Source organism: Oncorhynchus keta, chromosome 19 (assembly GCF_023373465.1).
Source record: "Oncorhynchus keta strain PuntledgeMale-10-30-2019 chromosome 19, Oket_V2, whole genome shotgun sequence".
In the NCBI taxonomy this organism is placed as follows: domain Eukaryota; kingdom Metazoa; phylum Chordata; class Actinopteri; order Salmoniformes; family Salmonidae; genus Oncorhynchus; species Oncorhynchus keta.
The window spans coordinates 71,978,518-71,995,274 of record NC_068439.1 but is presented as its reverse complement, the minus strand read 5'-3'; the positions used below and the strand labels follow the sequence as shown (position 1 = coordinate 71,995,274).

The following is a 16,757-nucleotide window of genomic DNA, read 5'->3' as shown; positions in this document are numbered from 1 at the left end:
TAAATTGGCAATTTCTTATCCGTTTATGCTTGCAGAGATGCATTCTATCCATGTAGTTGTTCATTTATGAGACCAGGCGAGGTGCAGAAGTGTAATAGCAGAATAATAACAAATATGGTAGGCCTAATAATAAACCAATTCGATATTTCACACTGTGGTTGACCTTCAATTGACATTCCATTTAACACTGGTTCTGCACAGTTACCTGATGATGGCATTACAGTCAAAAGGTGCAGAACAGTTATGCCCCTCATATAACTTGTTATGACACATTAATTCCCCAAGTGAAAAGGGAATTCTTCAAGAACCAGTCAAAGGCACCTCTAATGTCTGTCTCTCATTCATATTCTATCTCATTCATTGAACTTATTTATGTCTGCATCACAGGTACGTCTAATAGGAAACTACAAGTTTTCATTCTTACTCGTGAGTATGGGGCTCATTCGAGAGGGAATTTTTCTCATAAAAGCCCGGTCTATGAGTTTCCCTAGTTGTGTCGAGATAACTCAACGTGGAAATCCCCCATTCTTTGTCTCCTCCCCGCTAGAATATTTAAGCCACTGGCACCTCCCTTCAACACGCACTCCATTCCAGACTTGAGAGGGAACAGAGTAGTGAGTGGACTTGTCAGTCAATCAGTCAGTCTATTCAATATGGATGTTTATAAAGTTTCAAACGACAACCAAATGGATTATAACGTCGATGAACGGGTATCGAAACTTGGCAAAATGATACCTAGCCAAGAAGACCGTTTTGATAGCGGTCTGGATTCGCTAAAAGATGATGAATATGGTAACCTTGTGAAGGAGCTGGAGGACTTGAGAGTGGCCCCCGTCGAAGTCAAGTCAAACTCCTGCAGTAATGAACCTTGGAGGAAAACAGTGACCGAGGACAGAGACACGTAAGTTCACTTTTATCTTTGGGTAATGTTGCATCGTTATGTTTTATGAATGCATATGATTTTGCATAAAGTTCTGTATTATTTTGGATTATAATTATACTATTTCAATGAGCTTATCTTCATTTGCATTGTAGGCCTAAATCACTTTTAAAACGCACAGATATGCGCCTGTTATCAAGTTGTGTCAAATTAGTCAGTTGATAGTCTGCATTGATAGTCTGCATTTGCAAGTAAACAAAAGGACTCTTGGACTCCGCTGTCCGCTGAGTGTGTACTTTGGCTCAGAGCTACCCCTGGGCGGCGCTAAAATCAGCTATGCGCAGTTAGGAAAGTCCCTGGCGAGTTGCCAGGAACTGATAATGTATCAGATGTGTCAAGCCGCAACTGGTGGAAATAACCCCCCAAAAAATCCATTCTTGCGCAATGCTCCAGTGCTCGCGCTTTGTTCTTTTTTTTCCAACCACTTCCTCACAGACGTGCGTATTTGAAGCAAAGCCGTTTTTAACTCTTTCTTTTACCCCTCCTCCACATAGGTTTCTCCACCTGGCCATTATTCATGAAGCCACAGAACATGCTGAGCAGATGATCAAACTGTCACACAATGATGATCTATTCCTGGATGCACAGAACAATCAGAGACAGGTAATTAAAGATAACCAATTAATTTTTGTATAATTGACTAATTGAAGATGACAAAAATAGAACAATTAAAACACAAACTTAACTGGGTTAATTAAAACAAAATGAATTGGTTGATAAAACAGTATTTTTGAAACAGGTGGTAAAACATCACTACACTTACATAGTTATAAACAAGCCATCTAAATGGTTGTATTTACACCTGAAATCAATAGCTTACCACCTTCGTATTCTTCTTTCAGACTGCGCTCCACCTGGCAGTGATCACAGAACAGCCCCATCTGGTAGAGAGGCTACTAAAGGCTGGGTGTGACCCGCGGATAGCAGACGACAGTGGGAACACCGCCCTCCACATCGCCTGTAAGAAGGGCTCTCTCATCTCCTTCAGTGTGATCACCCAGAACTGCCCCCGCCACCTCCGCTCCATCCTCACCTTCCCCAACTACAGCGGACACAACTGCCTCCACCTCGCCTCCATTAACGGATACCTCTCCATGGTGGAGAGTCTGGTTCAGCTTGGTGCCGACATCAATGCACAGGTAAGGTTTCATCACACAGGTGCTTTTATGCCAAGAATCAAGAATCCCCATTGATGAATTTAAACCTAAATGTATTCACAGACCAAAGGAACTAATGTTTGGTGTATTTTTGTTTCCCCCAGGAACATTGTAGCGGTCGTACAGCGCTTCACCTGGCTGTGGACCTCCAGAACCCATCCCTGGTCCACCGGCTCCTCTCCATGGGGGCAGACGTCAACAGTGTGACATACGGGGGCTACACGCCTTTCCACCTGACCTATGGGCGTCAGAACGCTGAGATCCGCCACCAGCTGTACGAGAAGACGGCCCAGGAACTCAGAGAGCTGCCTGAGAGCGAATCAGAGGAGAGTGAGGAGGAGTGCCTGTCTGGTGATGAACAGGTGAGATACTAAAAGTCACACTGGTCTCTCTTGTAAAAGAGATTTGATCTTTGTATAAATAAAGGTTAAATAAAAAAAAAGCTGCATTACTAGGGGGATTGGGAAATGGCTCTATCTGGACTAATGGATTGGCTATAGTACTAAAGGAATATTGTCTTCTATTTCAATTACAGTTGCGATAACAGATTCCTAATGTTGTTACTTTCGTTCTCCACAGATGTATGATGACATTACATTTGGGCAGAATTGAAGCAGTCGCATCACGTGGTGGTGTGAAGTCAAGTCGATGAAGCTGCTACTGGCCTGTCCAGTCCAATCAAAGCACAGTGGGAACTCCAGGTCCCAGAAGCCTTTAGGGGGAGAGCCACATAGAGCTGGCCTAAAGACAAGACATCAGAGAGACAAGGCTGAAGATGGCATTCGTTTGGGGTGGAAGCCTTGTGGTCGGTGAAAATAAAACGCACCGGAAAGCATAATATGAGCCCTGACCTCAGAGAGAATTATCCTATTTTCATGTATATATCAGACATCATATATTGTAAATACAGAGATATAATTTTTTATACTTGTGAATGTTTTTATTAAATGTGAGTGAAACACTATTGAAAAGAATCATTAAAATATGCATCTATAATATAAAATGGATTTTGACTGTTGTTTTCTACTCTTACGCCCTCTGGTTGTAGTTAATTTTCTGTCACACTCTAGTAATTCTTCATGGCCATTTTTACACAGCAATATACAGACTTGAACCCTTAAGTTAACTGGCTCACTTAGCCAACGCTACTCACTCACTGACATGGAAATCCCATACAAGAGTCATGTTCATTTTTCATAGACTTGCAAGACAACTGAAGTCCCCTTCCCCCACTCAACACAAAGGGAAAATCTCAATTGCATACTCTCTCTCAAAACCCATTGGATGAGAAAGCCTGGAGTATGCAATTGAGATCTTCCCTTATGCCGCGTCCATGTGCTAGTCAGAACTAGGAAACTGAAATTTCCAACATGCTAACTGGTTGTAGTTATATACAGGCCTCGTTAAACAAATTAGCAGGTTGGAAATTTCTGAGTATCCGAGTTCCGACGAGCATGTGAATGCGGCATCAGTACAGTCTGGGGTTTCCTGGTTGGGGCGAGGTCACTATCTTTGAGTCACATTGTTAAAAGTCCCCTTGAATTGGATGTGTAAGAGGAACTACTGTTCCGTATAAAACATTCCACCTTGGAAGTGCTGCTGAATAAGTGGGTGTGGGAATTGATGACTCCTGTAGAAGAAGAACCTACTGTTCACCAATATAAGAAATCTTTAAATTTACTGCACTACCCATGCCTATTATTAGTACTGCCAGTCATAAGGAGAGTTAGAGACAGCACAACATAACATGACTTACCTTCAGCTGAATGGATTTACCCAAGTTGTCAGAGGGAAATTGCAAAAGCTTTTATTGCTCAAACTAAACAATTTATCTTCCTGGACAGAATGACTCATGTATCTTCTACAACCCTTTCTCCCATTAGCACACTATTATAATCAGTGATAGAGAAAAATATGGTCCTTGGCTACTGTTATAATGGGAGTGTAAAATGGACCCTCTAATTGCAGCCTATTTGCTGTGAGCCAAATGTCAGTTGGCCTATTAACCTCTGGATTCTCAGGGGATTTCCTAAGGAATCTGACTCAGCCTCACTCAAAGACACAACAGTTCCAATATCTCTGCATGTGATCTATTCATATCCTCTGGACATAGAACTAACATGGGCCAGTAAAACAAATGCTGAGACTTCAGATGAGTCTTTTAGCCTCTATGATATAAACCTAATTTGATGTGATATTTCCCAATTCCCTCATCACATAGAAATATTGCACACTTCTCTCAAGTCAGTTAGCCTTTTGATTGTCACCAAAGGTGCATTTTATTTCTGACTTGAAGGAAATGGAAAATGCAAAAAAAAAATCATGATACAAGGAGACAAACAGGTCACAACCAGTTTTGACTGATTGTAGTAAAGAACCTTCACCACAGCTCTTCAATAGTATGTCATGTGATTAAATGAGCAGAACCACAACAGGAAGTCAATGTTTTACTCTGCAGCAATGTTCAAAAAGTCTCAGTCAGGTTACCCAATTTAGGTACAAACATTTTCAAGTTTGTACTAGGTCATATAACCAAGGCATGGTGCACATAATTCAGTCAAATCTATGATCACACATTGAGAATACATTTTTTTGTATTACAAAAATGAAAATGGCATAAGCCTACATTAGAAAAGGGTTTAAACTTCAAAAATACAAGGTGGAATAATACACACAGAAAATATTGTGCAGTCTGTTAACCTAGTGCCGGAGTGAAAACCCGTTCTGGCATTGAGCGATCAACCTGAAAACAAATGAATCAAAACTGGATATGTAACTTTTTTTTTTTTTATAGAACAGGGGGCAAATATACAGTAAACAAGGATTAACACCATTCTTCAACTTTCAAATCCCACAATTCTCTGACTGGGCCTTACACATCTCTCTGGGCCTCTGTAGTTTTTCTGGGCTCAATCTCTTTCCGCTAGGGACACCAGGTGGGTGTCCACCTCAGACTCTGTCAGAATCCTGCAAGCAGAAAAGACAGATTAATAGAACAGAATATACCTTTGTCCACCCAGGGTCGACAGTTTTCTTAGGCATTACCTTACAGAAAGGATTACTAAAATTCTAAATTTCTCACTAGTTTTTTGTTGTTGCAACAGTATGCTGGTGGTCCATTAGTGGGAGAGCCCAATATAGCACCACCACATCTAAACTAACTTTTGTACACACTTTCTAAACAACAAAGGTCTTCCTGTATTTTATATGGGGACTAATGATGTGTTCAGAGCAGAGTGGTGTTTCACCTGAATTTAGGGTCTTCTGTTGCGATGACTCCTATCTCCAGCTCAGAGGGCTTGAAATCAATGGACAGGACTGTAGACAGACAGGTGATGGCGGTCTGAAAAAAGAAAGAGACAACACAATCTCATCCACTGCTTTTTGTAGAGGAGAGAACCAAATTCTGACAGTACAAACTCGCCTACTGGTTCATTTCACTTTAATTTCAATGCACAGTACCAGTCAAAGGTTTGGATACCTACTCATTCCAGGGTGTTTCTTTACTTTGACTATTTTAAACATTGTAGAATAACAGTGAAGACATCAAAATTATGAAATAACACATTTGGAATCATGTAGTAACCAAACAAAGTGTTAATCAAAATGTATTTTAGATTCTTCAAAGTAGCCACCCTTTGCCTTGAGAGCTTTGCACACCCTTGGCATCACTAAACCTTGTACTGTATGTACTGTTAGCGGGTTAAAAGGGTATATCTACCTCAACAGTTTCTTTAAAGGTCAGGTCAAGTTTTTTTTTAACCTTCTTCTCCAGGAAGCTGGTTGCCTCTGTCTGTTTGACCCCTGCAGCGGTGGCCTTGAAGCCACAGTAGTATCCAGCAGGGTCACACTTATACACCTGGGGACCACATTCGTCATCCACACCAATCACTATCATGCCTGAGGAGAGACATGCTATTAGTCAAACAGGAAGTACAGTACGCACAGAATTCTTTGACAGTTGTAAATAATATTGGGAAAGAGATGCATTGTCTTCTATAATGTCTGAAGGAAAATTAAGAGTACAACACGGATCATCACTTTTGCGTTTCTTTGACCGTAGAACTTATATCCAGTGATGGTGAACATGAATAAACATGCACTTACAGCATCCCAGTGGCCTCATCTCAGCATTTTGTGTGTACACCTGAGAGATGTCAGCGATCCTCTTACATAGCATGTCCACTGGGATCTCATAACCATACTTGTAATTCCAGTTTGCTGCCTCGTAGCGTGCTCTCTGGACCTGGGACTTGCCGTCCGCTGGGGGTGGGAGAGACAAGCAGTTAGAAACAGCATTGGGACTTGTTCAGGACAAGGTAAAAGGTCATGCATATGCTAGTATGTGTTTTGAGATACACATGGAGTTGAGTTGTTGTGAGTAGCAACCAGAGTAGCCTGTCTGCTATGAAGCCTGTTGTGCTGGGTATTGTAGCCTACCTGTCATCCCTGACATCACACAGCCAATGTTCTCCGTTATCCTGAACAGGTGAGTGACTGTGGAGGAATCCAGTAGCTTGTCCTTGTGGAGACAAAACGAGGCGATGTCATTTCTAAGAAATACAATTGATGTACTAAATTAGTCCTCCACTCCACTGTTTACCTCTAATGAGGTAAACAGCCATGAGTTTTACAGCTGAACTTACTGGTACTTTCTTCTGTGTGACGACTACTGCACAGTCTTTACCTCTGACTGCTACTGACGTGAGACCACCTTGGTTTATGGCCTTGAAAGCATACTCTGTCAAAAACAACACATAAAACAGGGTTATTCAGGACATCACATAATTTTAACGCATACAATAAAAAAAAAATCACTTCAACAGATAAAAGCAGTCCCACTATATAAGACTGTCAGAGAAAAAACGGTATACCATGATGATAAACTGCGAGACTGGCTTGCTCGCAACATAATTAGCTAGTTAGCTATCCTCACTAGCAAGCCGTACTCGCATGCTATTAGGCTAGCTACTAAAAGAAAGCAACATGTTTTCAGTAGCTATCTTGTAAAAAATTACAACCAACTTCATGTTGACTAGTTAACTAACGTTATGTTCATTGTGTTTATTGAGTTTACATGTACCGGGTGTTAGCCTTGCTGGCATTCTGTTTAAATATGTGGATATTGAACTGGTGTAGCTTGCTAGAATATTAGCTCGTTCAAAATAACTTTCAAATTAAAAGTAGGCTTATTGCTAACTTGCAGCTTGTAGTTATTTACAGCAAAGATAGGTTTCCCCTTTGTCTGTGGTTACAGTTAGCGCTAACTTAGCTAGGAACCATGACTGAGCATTTAGCTAGCCGGCATACGAATGAAAATACACTGTACCAACCAACTTGGTAGAGTCTACCCTCTGGAGAGAAGATGGTGATGTGACGATCGAAACCTGCACTTGAGCCCCGCGACATTTTGGTTTTAATTTAGTTAGCTAAAAATCTAGCTAGTCCCAAATATTTAGCATGCGCAAATCTCACGTTATGCAAACAAAAAAATTATGTTCACCCGGAAGAAGTAACAAATAAATTGTAACTACATCCGAGGTCAAATAAGCAGTGATCCAGGGTTGTCATGGTAACGTATACTTTTTAAAATTGTATTATTGTGAATTCAAAATAAACAATAAAGAAAAAAACTAAGAGTATACAACGGATCATGCAAACATTACAAAAGTCAGGGGAATACAGACCTTGTAAAAAGCGCAAACATAACTTTTTCTTTATTTTCTTCACCTCAACATTGGCCACTTGCTCACTCATAGCCCCTATTGTTCATCATTTTTATATTGAGGAATATTATATAATATAATAGAGTATTATAAAATATAAGTTAAAGTTATTTAATGGGGTGGCAGGGTAGCCTAGTAGTTAGAGCGTTGGACTAGTAACCAGAAGGTTACGAGTTCAAACCCCTGAGCTGACAAGGTACAAATCTGTTGTTCTGCCCCTGAACAGGCAGTTAACCCACTGTTCCTAGGCTGTCATTGAAAATAAGAATTTGTTATTAACTGACTTGCCTGGTTAAATAAAGGTAAGATAAAAAAAATGATTTTTTTGTATTTGTTTGTATTTCATATTCGAGGCATTAATGACCAATTCTGGTGATTAATTGGACAAAATAAATGTCACCTTTTCCAACAGGTAAAGGTGAGACCACATTTTTCTGCTATGATGAGCAGCCCATTTTCTCTGTATCGATAGGCCTACTCACACTCTTCGTCATTCATCAGGTATTTACGGTATCTGGCCCTACTGACAGACTACTATTCAGAGGGGAGTGTCGTCATGATCCTCCATGTGCTTGTCTCTTGCCACGTTCACAACAACTGGGAACTCAGAAATCTCCTACTTCTGACTTCAGTGCGTTGAAGACAACTGGAAAATCTAAATAAAACAAGCTCTGACTGGGAAAAATCATTTTGAACGGTCATCTAACTCGGAAGTCGGGAACTCGGGCCTCTTTCTAGAGTTCCCACTTTCCAACCTGAAGATCACTTACGTCATGATATGACCTCTTATTTTTTCTGACTTCCCAGTTGCCTTGAAAGCACTTCTTCGGCCTCTGTGTGCTCCTCTAGAGAGAAAAGGGAGTTCCTGCCAGGAATTTTATCAGGCAAAGAATAAGGAAACAGCTTTTTCTTAAACGAGAGCACATCGATTCAGCCTGCATCGATCGGTTTAGAGAGCAGTGAAGTAATCTGATGTAAGACAATGATAAACAGTTTATTTGAAGGAAGCAAAGCACTCGATAGCTGAAGGGAAACATTTTTCAAATGAGATGTTTATGCGTAATCATCAATAAACAAGTTTACTCCCTGTGCCAGAACATGCAGTACTTTCCTTTTCCCTGTTCCTGGTCGGCTTGACTGAGTGTTTTAGAACAGGGATTATAATGGGTTAATAATTTGACTATTTGCAGATCTAGGATCTTCATTTTATCACTCTTTTGTTTCAGAGAATGTACCTGCACAGCAGGAAATGTAAACTTGTAGTGTATTCAAGGTTTAAAAAGGCTTCTAAAGTTTGTAATTTCCATTTAAAATGTCAGACTTGATTTGCCCTAATGAAAAATCTATCAACCCCTACAAATTCCTTATAATCCACATCATAATTCACATGTTCTGTTGCTGCAGGATTATTTTCCTGCTGTAGCCAGATCCTACATCTGTACTGTACTTGGCATGCAGGTTATTTCTCTTTTGTCCCACTTAACTGTTAGGCTCTTGGCTGGATTGAATTGCTTCCTTATCATGTATTACTAGTCTGGTACATTCAGATCAAATGACTCAGGTGACTGACTAGCTACAGTATAGTTTGACAACCAGTAAAACTATTAGGATTAAATATTTTGGATGCTTTTGATATGTTCTCAATGAATCAAATCCGTAAATCAATGACTAAAAGGAAATAATATATATATATATATATATATATATATATATATATATATATATATATATATATATATATATATATATATAAAAAAAGAAGAGTCATTTCATTGAGATGTGTGTCGACATCACGTGCCACTTGCTCACTCTTTCACACACACGCACGCATGCACGCACGCACACAGACACACACACACACACTGCAGCCTTATGTAGCAAAAAATCCCAAAGTGTCTGCCATTTGGTGTTGTAAGGCTGGTAATACACCATTCAATAGCTCACCACATAGGCCTATAGCCATAGTCACACCTTGTAACTAAATGGTGCCTTTGGTTGAATAATGTTGAGAGATAGAGCTTTATAGGGAAAGACTGAAATGCCCAAAAAGGATTTCATAACTCCAGACTCTTTATTGTGATTACTATCAGAGCATACAGTAGGTATAAACTTGTCAGACACAACTTTTCAGAAACAACAAAGAGGGTATGATGACAATAGGTCCTGTTAAAAAAAAATAATTGGAAAATACAAAATGACTGTTGAAAAGCACCACCTGTCACCTTGTTTTAATATTTCACAGTGTATACAGACAGTTCCCCCCACCCCCCACCAAACAGACCTGGTATCTCTCATTTTCTCTTTATTTCTGTATCAAAGGAAGCAGTATTTTCATTCATTGGAGGATATAGTCTACTTACCCTTTTTGAGAGGAAAGAACCCCACCCCCATTTCTCATGTAGTGATGTGTGGGACAGAAAGTCACCGACATATCCATGGGTTGCTGGGGGATCTCCACTTGCAGTGAGTGTATACAGTATGTTCATACAGAACCACCATACAGTAGTTTGCCTCATATTTCCCACTAAAGGTGAAGCAACAAGTTAACATACATTGTGAGAGATTCTTAATGACAGGGCCTTCCTTTGAAATCAGTGGGATCTGAGTCCATTCACATGTGTGAACTTATCTTTACACATAAGGATTACATTTTTTATAAATCTATAGCATACAGAGTTCTAGGAAACTCATAATTCTATGTAGTGACATGACATTTAAAATAATAATTTTGAAAATGTTTGTTTGACTTTATACCATCAAATGTGAATAGTTGTTCATAAATTCCTCTTGTTCATTACAGTGTGAGCAGAAATTAAGATTATTGAAGAAATCTCAAAATACTGAGATGATTTCTTGAGATAAGAATCTAATCGTGTCTGTTTGTGCAGTACACTTACCACACATTTTCTTAGAAACTGATCGCTGAACGAGTTTCTGAGAATGGCTTGAACAGAGATTCAAAATAAATATATAAGATTGTAATTTCATCTCACTTATTAACCAATGTAGTTTTTATTTTGATTAACGGGGACTTCATGTTTTTCCTTCGGCCTGCATCGCAGGGCGTCACTACAGATCCGGGTTTGAGCCCGGGGTTGTGTCGCAGCCGGAAGTCCCAATTGTGTGCGTGAGGCGGCACACAATTGGCCCAGCATCATCCGGGTTACGGGACGGTTTTGGCCCAGCGTCGTCTGGGTTACGGGACGGTTTTGGCCCAGCATCGTCCGGGTTGCGGGATGGTTTTGGCCCAGCGTCGTCCGGGTTGCGGGATGGTTTTGGCCGAGCGTCCTCCGGGTTAGGGGACGGTTTTGGCCCAGTGTCATCCGGGTTACGGTACGGTTTTGTCCCAGCGTCGCCCGGGTTAGGGGAGGGTTTGATCCAGTGTCATCCGGGTTAGGGGAGGGTTTGGCCGGCCAGGATGTCCTCGTCCCATCATGCTCTAGCAACTCCTGTGGCGGGCTGGGCGCATGCACGTTGACACGGTTGCCAGTTGGACGCGGTTTCCTCCGACACATTTGTGTGGCGTGCTTCCGGGTTAAGCCAGCAGTGTGCCAAGAAGCAGTGTGGCTTGGCAGGGTCGTGTTTTGGAGGACACATGGCTCTCGATCTACACCTCTCCCGAGTCCATACGGCAATTGCAGCAATGGAACAAGACTAACTACCAATTGGATATCACGAAAATTGGGGAGATATAAAACACACACACAAAAAAAACACAAAATAAAAAAAATACTTCAAAATGTACGTCCATCCCTTCACAACAGCGGCTGGTAGTTTGTTATGAGCAAGTTGTATGAGCAACTTGAGTAAAAGTCTAAAAGTATTTGGTTTTAAATATACTTAAGTATCAAAAGTAAATGTAGTTGCTAAAATATACTTAAAATAAAAAGTAAAAGTAAAAGTATGAATAATTTAAAATGTCTAATATTAAGCAAACAAGACTGCACAATTTTCTTGTTTTTTAAATTTAGCCAGGGTCACAATCCAACACATCATTTACAAACAAAGCATTTGTGTTTAGTGAGTCCGCCAGATCAGAGGCAGTAGGGATGACCAGGGATGTTCTCTTGATAAGTGTGTGAATTGGACCATTGTCTGTCCTGCTAAGCATTCAAAATGTAACAAGTAGTTTTGGGTGTCAGGGAAAATGTATGCAGTAAAAATGGCATAATTTAATTTAGGAATGCAGTAAAGTAAAAGTAAAAGTAAAAAATATATATAAAAAGTAAAGTACAGATACCCCCAAAAACTTAAGTACTTACTTAAGTACTTTACACCACTGCACTTATCTCTGTGGGATGGTGTGGTATGGTGTGGCTGTTGGTGCTGTGAATTCACCCGGTAGGGACTTCACAATGCCTGCTGCTAAGAATAATGTGTACAGCCACCTGCATGTTTTCAGGCATACAAATATTTGTTAGGTCTTCACTTTATAATGCATTCATTTTGATATCCAATATTAACTCATCCAAGATACTTGTAAACAAACAGAGGCTGGCATATTTGTCGACAGTCCAGCCAGAGTCAGGTAAACAGCACATTGTGACCTGGAGGATCTGTAGTGCAGTAAATCTCAGGGTTTTGTCTGTACTGTACCTGGTAAACCCAGCAAGGGTTTTGGGCTCCTTGATCTGGGCTAGTGCCAGCTGGGTCAGTGTACTGTGTTACGTCCATCCCATCCTCTAGTGTTTCAAGGGAGTTTCGCTTCTGTATCTTTCCTGTTAGGGCTGAATTTCAGCAGAAATAAGGAATGTGCTTGGGCTGGTACAGTCAATAGCCTCTTGGCAAATGTGAGATGCTTTATCAACAAAGACAGAAGATCATTTATGCTTAGGAACACAAATTGACAAAGAGCAAGTCCTGTCTGGGGTTTTAGGCAGTGGGCTTATGTGGCCCCATTATCAAAAAAGGACATGGCATTGAGCTGAACTTATGGCCTTCTGTGAAATATATCTATTACTCCCTCCCTCCCACCTCATCTTTGCTTTTTCCAATAGAAAACTGATCTAAAATACAGGTTTCTCTGAGAAATTAGTGTGTAAACCATGAATCATCTCTGAGCAGGGTTTCTGTTTGCATGCGAGTTAGAGATGCACCATTTACCATGCATGAATGAATGAGCAAATGTTGTGTATCATCTACCAGGTGTTGGCAGTAACAATAGGCCAGACATAGACAGGGATATATGTGGTTTACCCCACATATCCTACCATGAATGTCACAGTAAAACCTTTAAATAACTCCCATGAAAACCCCTCAGAAAGACATTGACACAACCCTTCAGGGAAGCTATCTACTGTATATCCACTATGGACTGATGGGCTCAGCATCATTGTAAGGTCCCAATTAAGAGAGCCTGTAATAAAATATCCAACACAAATGAGTAAAGCCACAGGAACACTAGACCTCAGTGTGGTGGGCGAGTTTAGTAGGCCATAGGTCCCGACCCAAATGGCACTATATTCCCTATGTAGTGCACTACTTTTGACCAGGGCCCATAGGGTAGTAGTGCACTATGTATGGAATAGGGTGCCATTTGGGATGCAGTATATGTATGGAATAGGGTGCCATTTGGGATGCAGATATATTGCCTGCCAATGCAGATATATTGCCTGCCAATGCATTTCCCTGTGTTAAATAATTCCAGGCCTGTACAGTGGGTTATACTGTATATATACGTATATACACACACGCTAAAAACTTTTAGAACACCTACTCATTCAAGGGTTTTTCTTTATTTTTACTATTTTCTACACAGACAGTGTCACCAGCAAAGCACCCCAACACCATAACACCTCCTCCTCCATGCTTTATGGTGGGAAATACACATGCAGAGATGATCCGTTCACCCACACCGAGTCTCACAAAGACACAGAGGTTGGAACCAAAAATCTACAATTTGGACTCCAGACCAAAGGACACATTTATATTGTCCATTGCTCGTATTTCTTGGCCCAAGCAACTCTTCTTCTTATTGGTGTCCTTTAGTAGTGGTTTCTTTGCAGCAATTCAACCATGAAGGACTGATTCACACAGTCTCCTCTGCACGGTTGATGTTGAGATGTATATGTTACTTGAACTCTGTGAAGCATTTATTTGGGCTGCAATTTCTGAGGCTGGTAATTCTAATGAACTTATCCTCTGCAGCAGAGGTAACTCTGGGTCTTCCATTCTCACGGTGGTCCTCATGAGAGCCAGTTTCATCATAGAGCTTGATGGTTTTTGCGACTGCACTTGAAGAAACTTTCAAAGTTCTTGAAATGTTCCATATTGACTGACCTTCATGTCTTAAAGTAATGATGGACTGTCGTTTCTCTTTGCTTATTTGAGCTGTTCTTGCCATACTATGGACTTGGTATTTTACCAAATAGGGTTATCTTCTGTATACCAATCCCACCTTGTCACAACACAATTGATTGGCTCAAACGCATTAATTCACTTTTAACAAGGCACACCTGTTAATTGAAATGCATTCCAGGTGACTACCTCATGAAGCTGGTTGAGAGAATGCCAAGAGTGTGTAAAGCTGTCAGCAAGGCAAAGGGTGGCTATTTGAAGAATTTCAAATACATTTAGATTTGTTTAACACTTTTCTGGTTACTACACGATTCCATATGTGTTATTTCATAGTTTTGATGTCTTCACTGTTATTGTACAATGTAGAAAATAAAGAAAAACCCTTGAATGAGTAGGTGTTCTAAAACTTTTGACCGGTGGTGTATATATATATATATATATATATATATATATATATATATATATATATATTATACAGTATGTATATGTGTGTGTAATATATGATATAACAAATTATTTTCAAAATGTCAACAAAATGCCTCACTGACAGATTTACATCAAGTGTCAAACTGCTTGAGGAAGTAAATAACACTGGCGCTGCTGTGCCAAAGGGCAGCAGGAAACCTAAAACCCTCTTCTGCTTCCACCCCCCCCCCCCCCCTCTCTCTCTCTCTCTCTCTCTCTATCTCATGCTCTCCACCCCTCCTCTCACTTTTTTTTTGCAGGATGAGAAACAACTTGTCAGAGTAGCAACAGAGCCTCTGATCCCCAGAGGGAGAATTGGATCTCAGGCGTATTCAGACAGGCCATAGTCCTGACAATCAGGCTCCACAGGTTCCTTTACTGTACCTCACCTCCCACCCTTCTGCTCACTGTGCTGCATTAAATGTATCATATCCCTCATAATTTGATAGCCGTCTGTAACACATTAAGTCACCATCCTACAGCAGATGCTGCAGGTCTAAGTCACCCTCTCTCTCTCTCTGACTGTTAGATGACTTCACTACCTGAGGGCGGTGTGATCACAATGAGCCCAGCCGTCCTCCCATTCTTCCTTCCACCAGCTTCTACTGCTTGAGGGTCTCTGATACTGAAGTCATTGCATTGCTCATCCAGTCCTGTGCTGAAACCAGAGAACAAAACCACATCAAACAATCCCATAGGGGAAGAGTAATACTCATGATCAGTGTGGTAATCTAATACATTTTGAGACTAATCATAGAGCACAGTTGTTCCTGGCTGGAAGGGTAATATATAGACCAAGTCCCAAATGGCACCCTATACCCTATATAGTGCACTGGTCAAAAGTAGCTCTGGTCAAAAGTAGTGCACTATATAGGGAACAGGTTACCATTTGGCCTTTGGGACTAACCATTTTCAGCGTCTTGCACGCCATTTTGTATTGAATCTAATAAGTTAGTGAATCTGACCTCTCTGGAATGAAAATGGATGGCCCTCCCTATAACCAAAATAATAATTAAAACATTAAGTGGATAGCAGAAAACAAGCCTACCGTGTACCCTCCCTTCTCGGACAGATCAGAGCCTTTTAGAATCCGTTCTTCATCCTGTAAGCATTACATGGCAACGCAGGATTTTTGATTCGTACAGGGCGGTGGGCCAGAAGGTTGTGGGTTCACAGAACGCTGTGGACAAGAGTAGGGGTGGAATTATCTCCTTTATAGTAAAAGCATTACATGAATGTATTTCCAGGTCCGAGAAAAAATTGCCTGTCATAAACATTTAATGCAATTTAATGTTATTTTACATATTACATATTTTAAAGAATGGACAGAGATAGGTCTATGTGTTCATCTGATCATATTTCTCCAATGCAAATCAGTGTGTCTTGTTTGCAACGAAACTGTCCCTGTTTGAAAATAATTAAATCTGACTTGTCATTAGGAATGTGAGTATGGTACTTTCAAAAGTTAGGCCTACCTTTCCACTCCAGTCAGAGTAGGCCTACTGAAGCAGAAAAATGTCAAATTTAACTGCTGGCCACTTCTTCCGTGGTTTAACCTAACAAGAGAAGGTCACAAGTGTTTATCTAAAAGTTGTCTGGGTTTAAACATCTTCTATTGTACAGAAAGTGAATAGCTTAATCAATTGGTAGTGACAGAATTAGTTTACTTCCCAAGCAAAGACATTTTTTGTCTCCTTAGCTATAGAAGGTTGTAGCTCAGCATGTCAAAGAAATGTCAAAGAAAGTAAACAATGATATCCCCATATGGATTGAAGTCAAGTCTTTCCCAGGTATTTCAAAGGTTGTTTTCTGCGTAAAGCATTGCAGTCCAAAGTGCTGTTATAGATCAAACCAGTTTTATTTTCTTCAAAATCACAAGCTAGCAAGGGGTAGGCCTGTGTTTTTTTCTTCCATTTTCTTAAAAAAAAGGTAGACCTATGGCATAGCCTCTCATACCAACCTCAATTTGAGTCCTGGTTTTAACTGAACATCCCTTTACTGGTAGGCTATATAAAGAGTGCATGGTGGGTGGTGGAATTGGCTGACAAATCTATGGAAATAACAGCCTATAACCTAATTTCGTCTGTCAAACAGGTAGGCCGACCTCTTATTTCTTAAATATGAATAAATGAGCTCCAACACAAAGCCATCTTGTTGTTAGTTAAGTCTAAT

The 16,757-nt window shown here is 40.4% G+C and overlaps 2 protein-coding genes and 1 long non-coding RNA gene across 4 annotated transcripts; 1 reads left to right on the top strand and 2 right to left on the bottom strand.

Moving 5' to 3' along the window:
* Positions 1-570: 570 nt before the first annotated feature.
* On the top strand, positions 571-3,100 carry LOC118372419 (NF-kappa-B inhibitor alpha-like). The gene is made up of 5 exons (XM_035758285.2): positions 571-901; positions 1,435-1,543; positions 1,783-2,079; positions 2,202-2,459; positions 2,677-3,100. Exons 1-5 carry the CDS (start codon positions 654-656, stop codon positions 2,707-2,709), a joined length of 945 nt encoding a protein of 314 aa, XP_035614178.1. The 5' UTR covers positions 571-653; the 3' UTR covers positions 2,710-3,100.
* A 1,245-nt stretch (positions 3,101-4,345) lies between these two features.
* On the bottom strand, positions 4,346-7,618 carry LOC118372420 (proteasome subunit alpha type-6-like). Of its 2 annotated transcripts, XM_035758287.2 has the most exons (8): positions 7,431-7,618; positions 6,744-6,838; positions 6,538-6,619; positions 6,205-6,360; positions 5,819-5,997; positions 5,346-5,440; positions 4,974-5,064; positions 4,346-4,840 (listed from the first exon to the last, which is right to left on the bottom strand). In XM_035758287.2, exons 1-7 carry the CDS (start codon positions 7,504-7,506, stop codon positions 5,007-5,009), a joined length of 741 nt encoding a protein of 246 aa, XP_035614180.1. In that variant the 5' UTR covers positions 7,507-7,618; the 3' UTR covers positions 4,346-4,840; positions 4,974-5,006. The 2 variants fall into 2 exon arrangements, with proteins under 2 accessions (XP_035614180.1, XP_035614179.1); XM_035758286.2 differs by having other exon boundaries at positions 4,346-5,064.
* Positions 7,619-14,853: 7,235 nt separating this feature from the next.
* LOC127909635 (uncharacterized) lies at positions 14,854-16,171 on the bottom strand. The gene is made up of 3 exons (XR_008072233.1): positions 16,061-16,171; positions 15,634-15,765; positions 14,854-15,243 (listed from the first exon to the last, which is right to left on the bottom strand). It is a non-coding gene; the product is annotated as an uncharacterized LOC127909635 (long non-coding RNA).
* Positions 16,172-16,757: the final 586 nt, after the last annotated feature.

What these genes read in the sequence shown, in the direction of transcription:
- LOC118372420 (XM_035758286.2), bottom strand. Translation starts at nt 7,506, where the DNA reads ATGTCGCGGGGCTCAAGTGCAGGTTTCGATCGTCACATCACCATCTTC. An exon ending in TCACACAGAAGAAAGTACCA is followed by an intron (nt 6,620 to 6,743) that starts GTAAGTTCAGCT and finishes TGTCTCCACAAG; the next exon opens with GACAAGCTACTGGATTCCTC. An exon ending in ACAGAAGACCCTAAATTCAG is followed by an intron (nt 5,065 to 5,345) that starts GTGAAACACCAC and finishes TTCTGCTTGCAG; the next exon opens with GATTCTGACAGAGTCTGAGG.
- LOC118372419 (XM_035758285.2), top strand. Translation starts at nt 654, where the DNA reads ATGGATGTTTATAAAGTTTCAAACGACAACCAAATGGATTATAACGTC. An exon ending in CACAGAACAATCAGAGACAG is followed by an intron (nt 1,544 to 1,782) that starts GTAATTAAAGAT and finishes TTCTTCTTTCAG; the next exon opens with ACTGCGCTCCACCTGGCAGT. An exon ending in GTGCCGACATCAATGCACAG is followed by an intron (nt 2,080 to 2,201) that starts GTAAGGTTTCAT and finishes TGTTTCCCCCAG; the next exon opens with GAACATTGTAGCGGTCGTAC.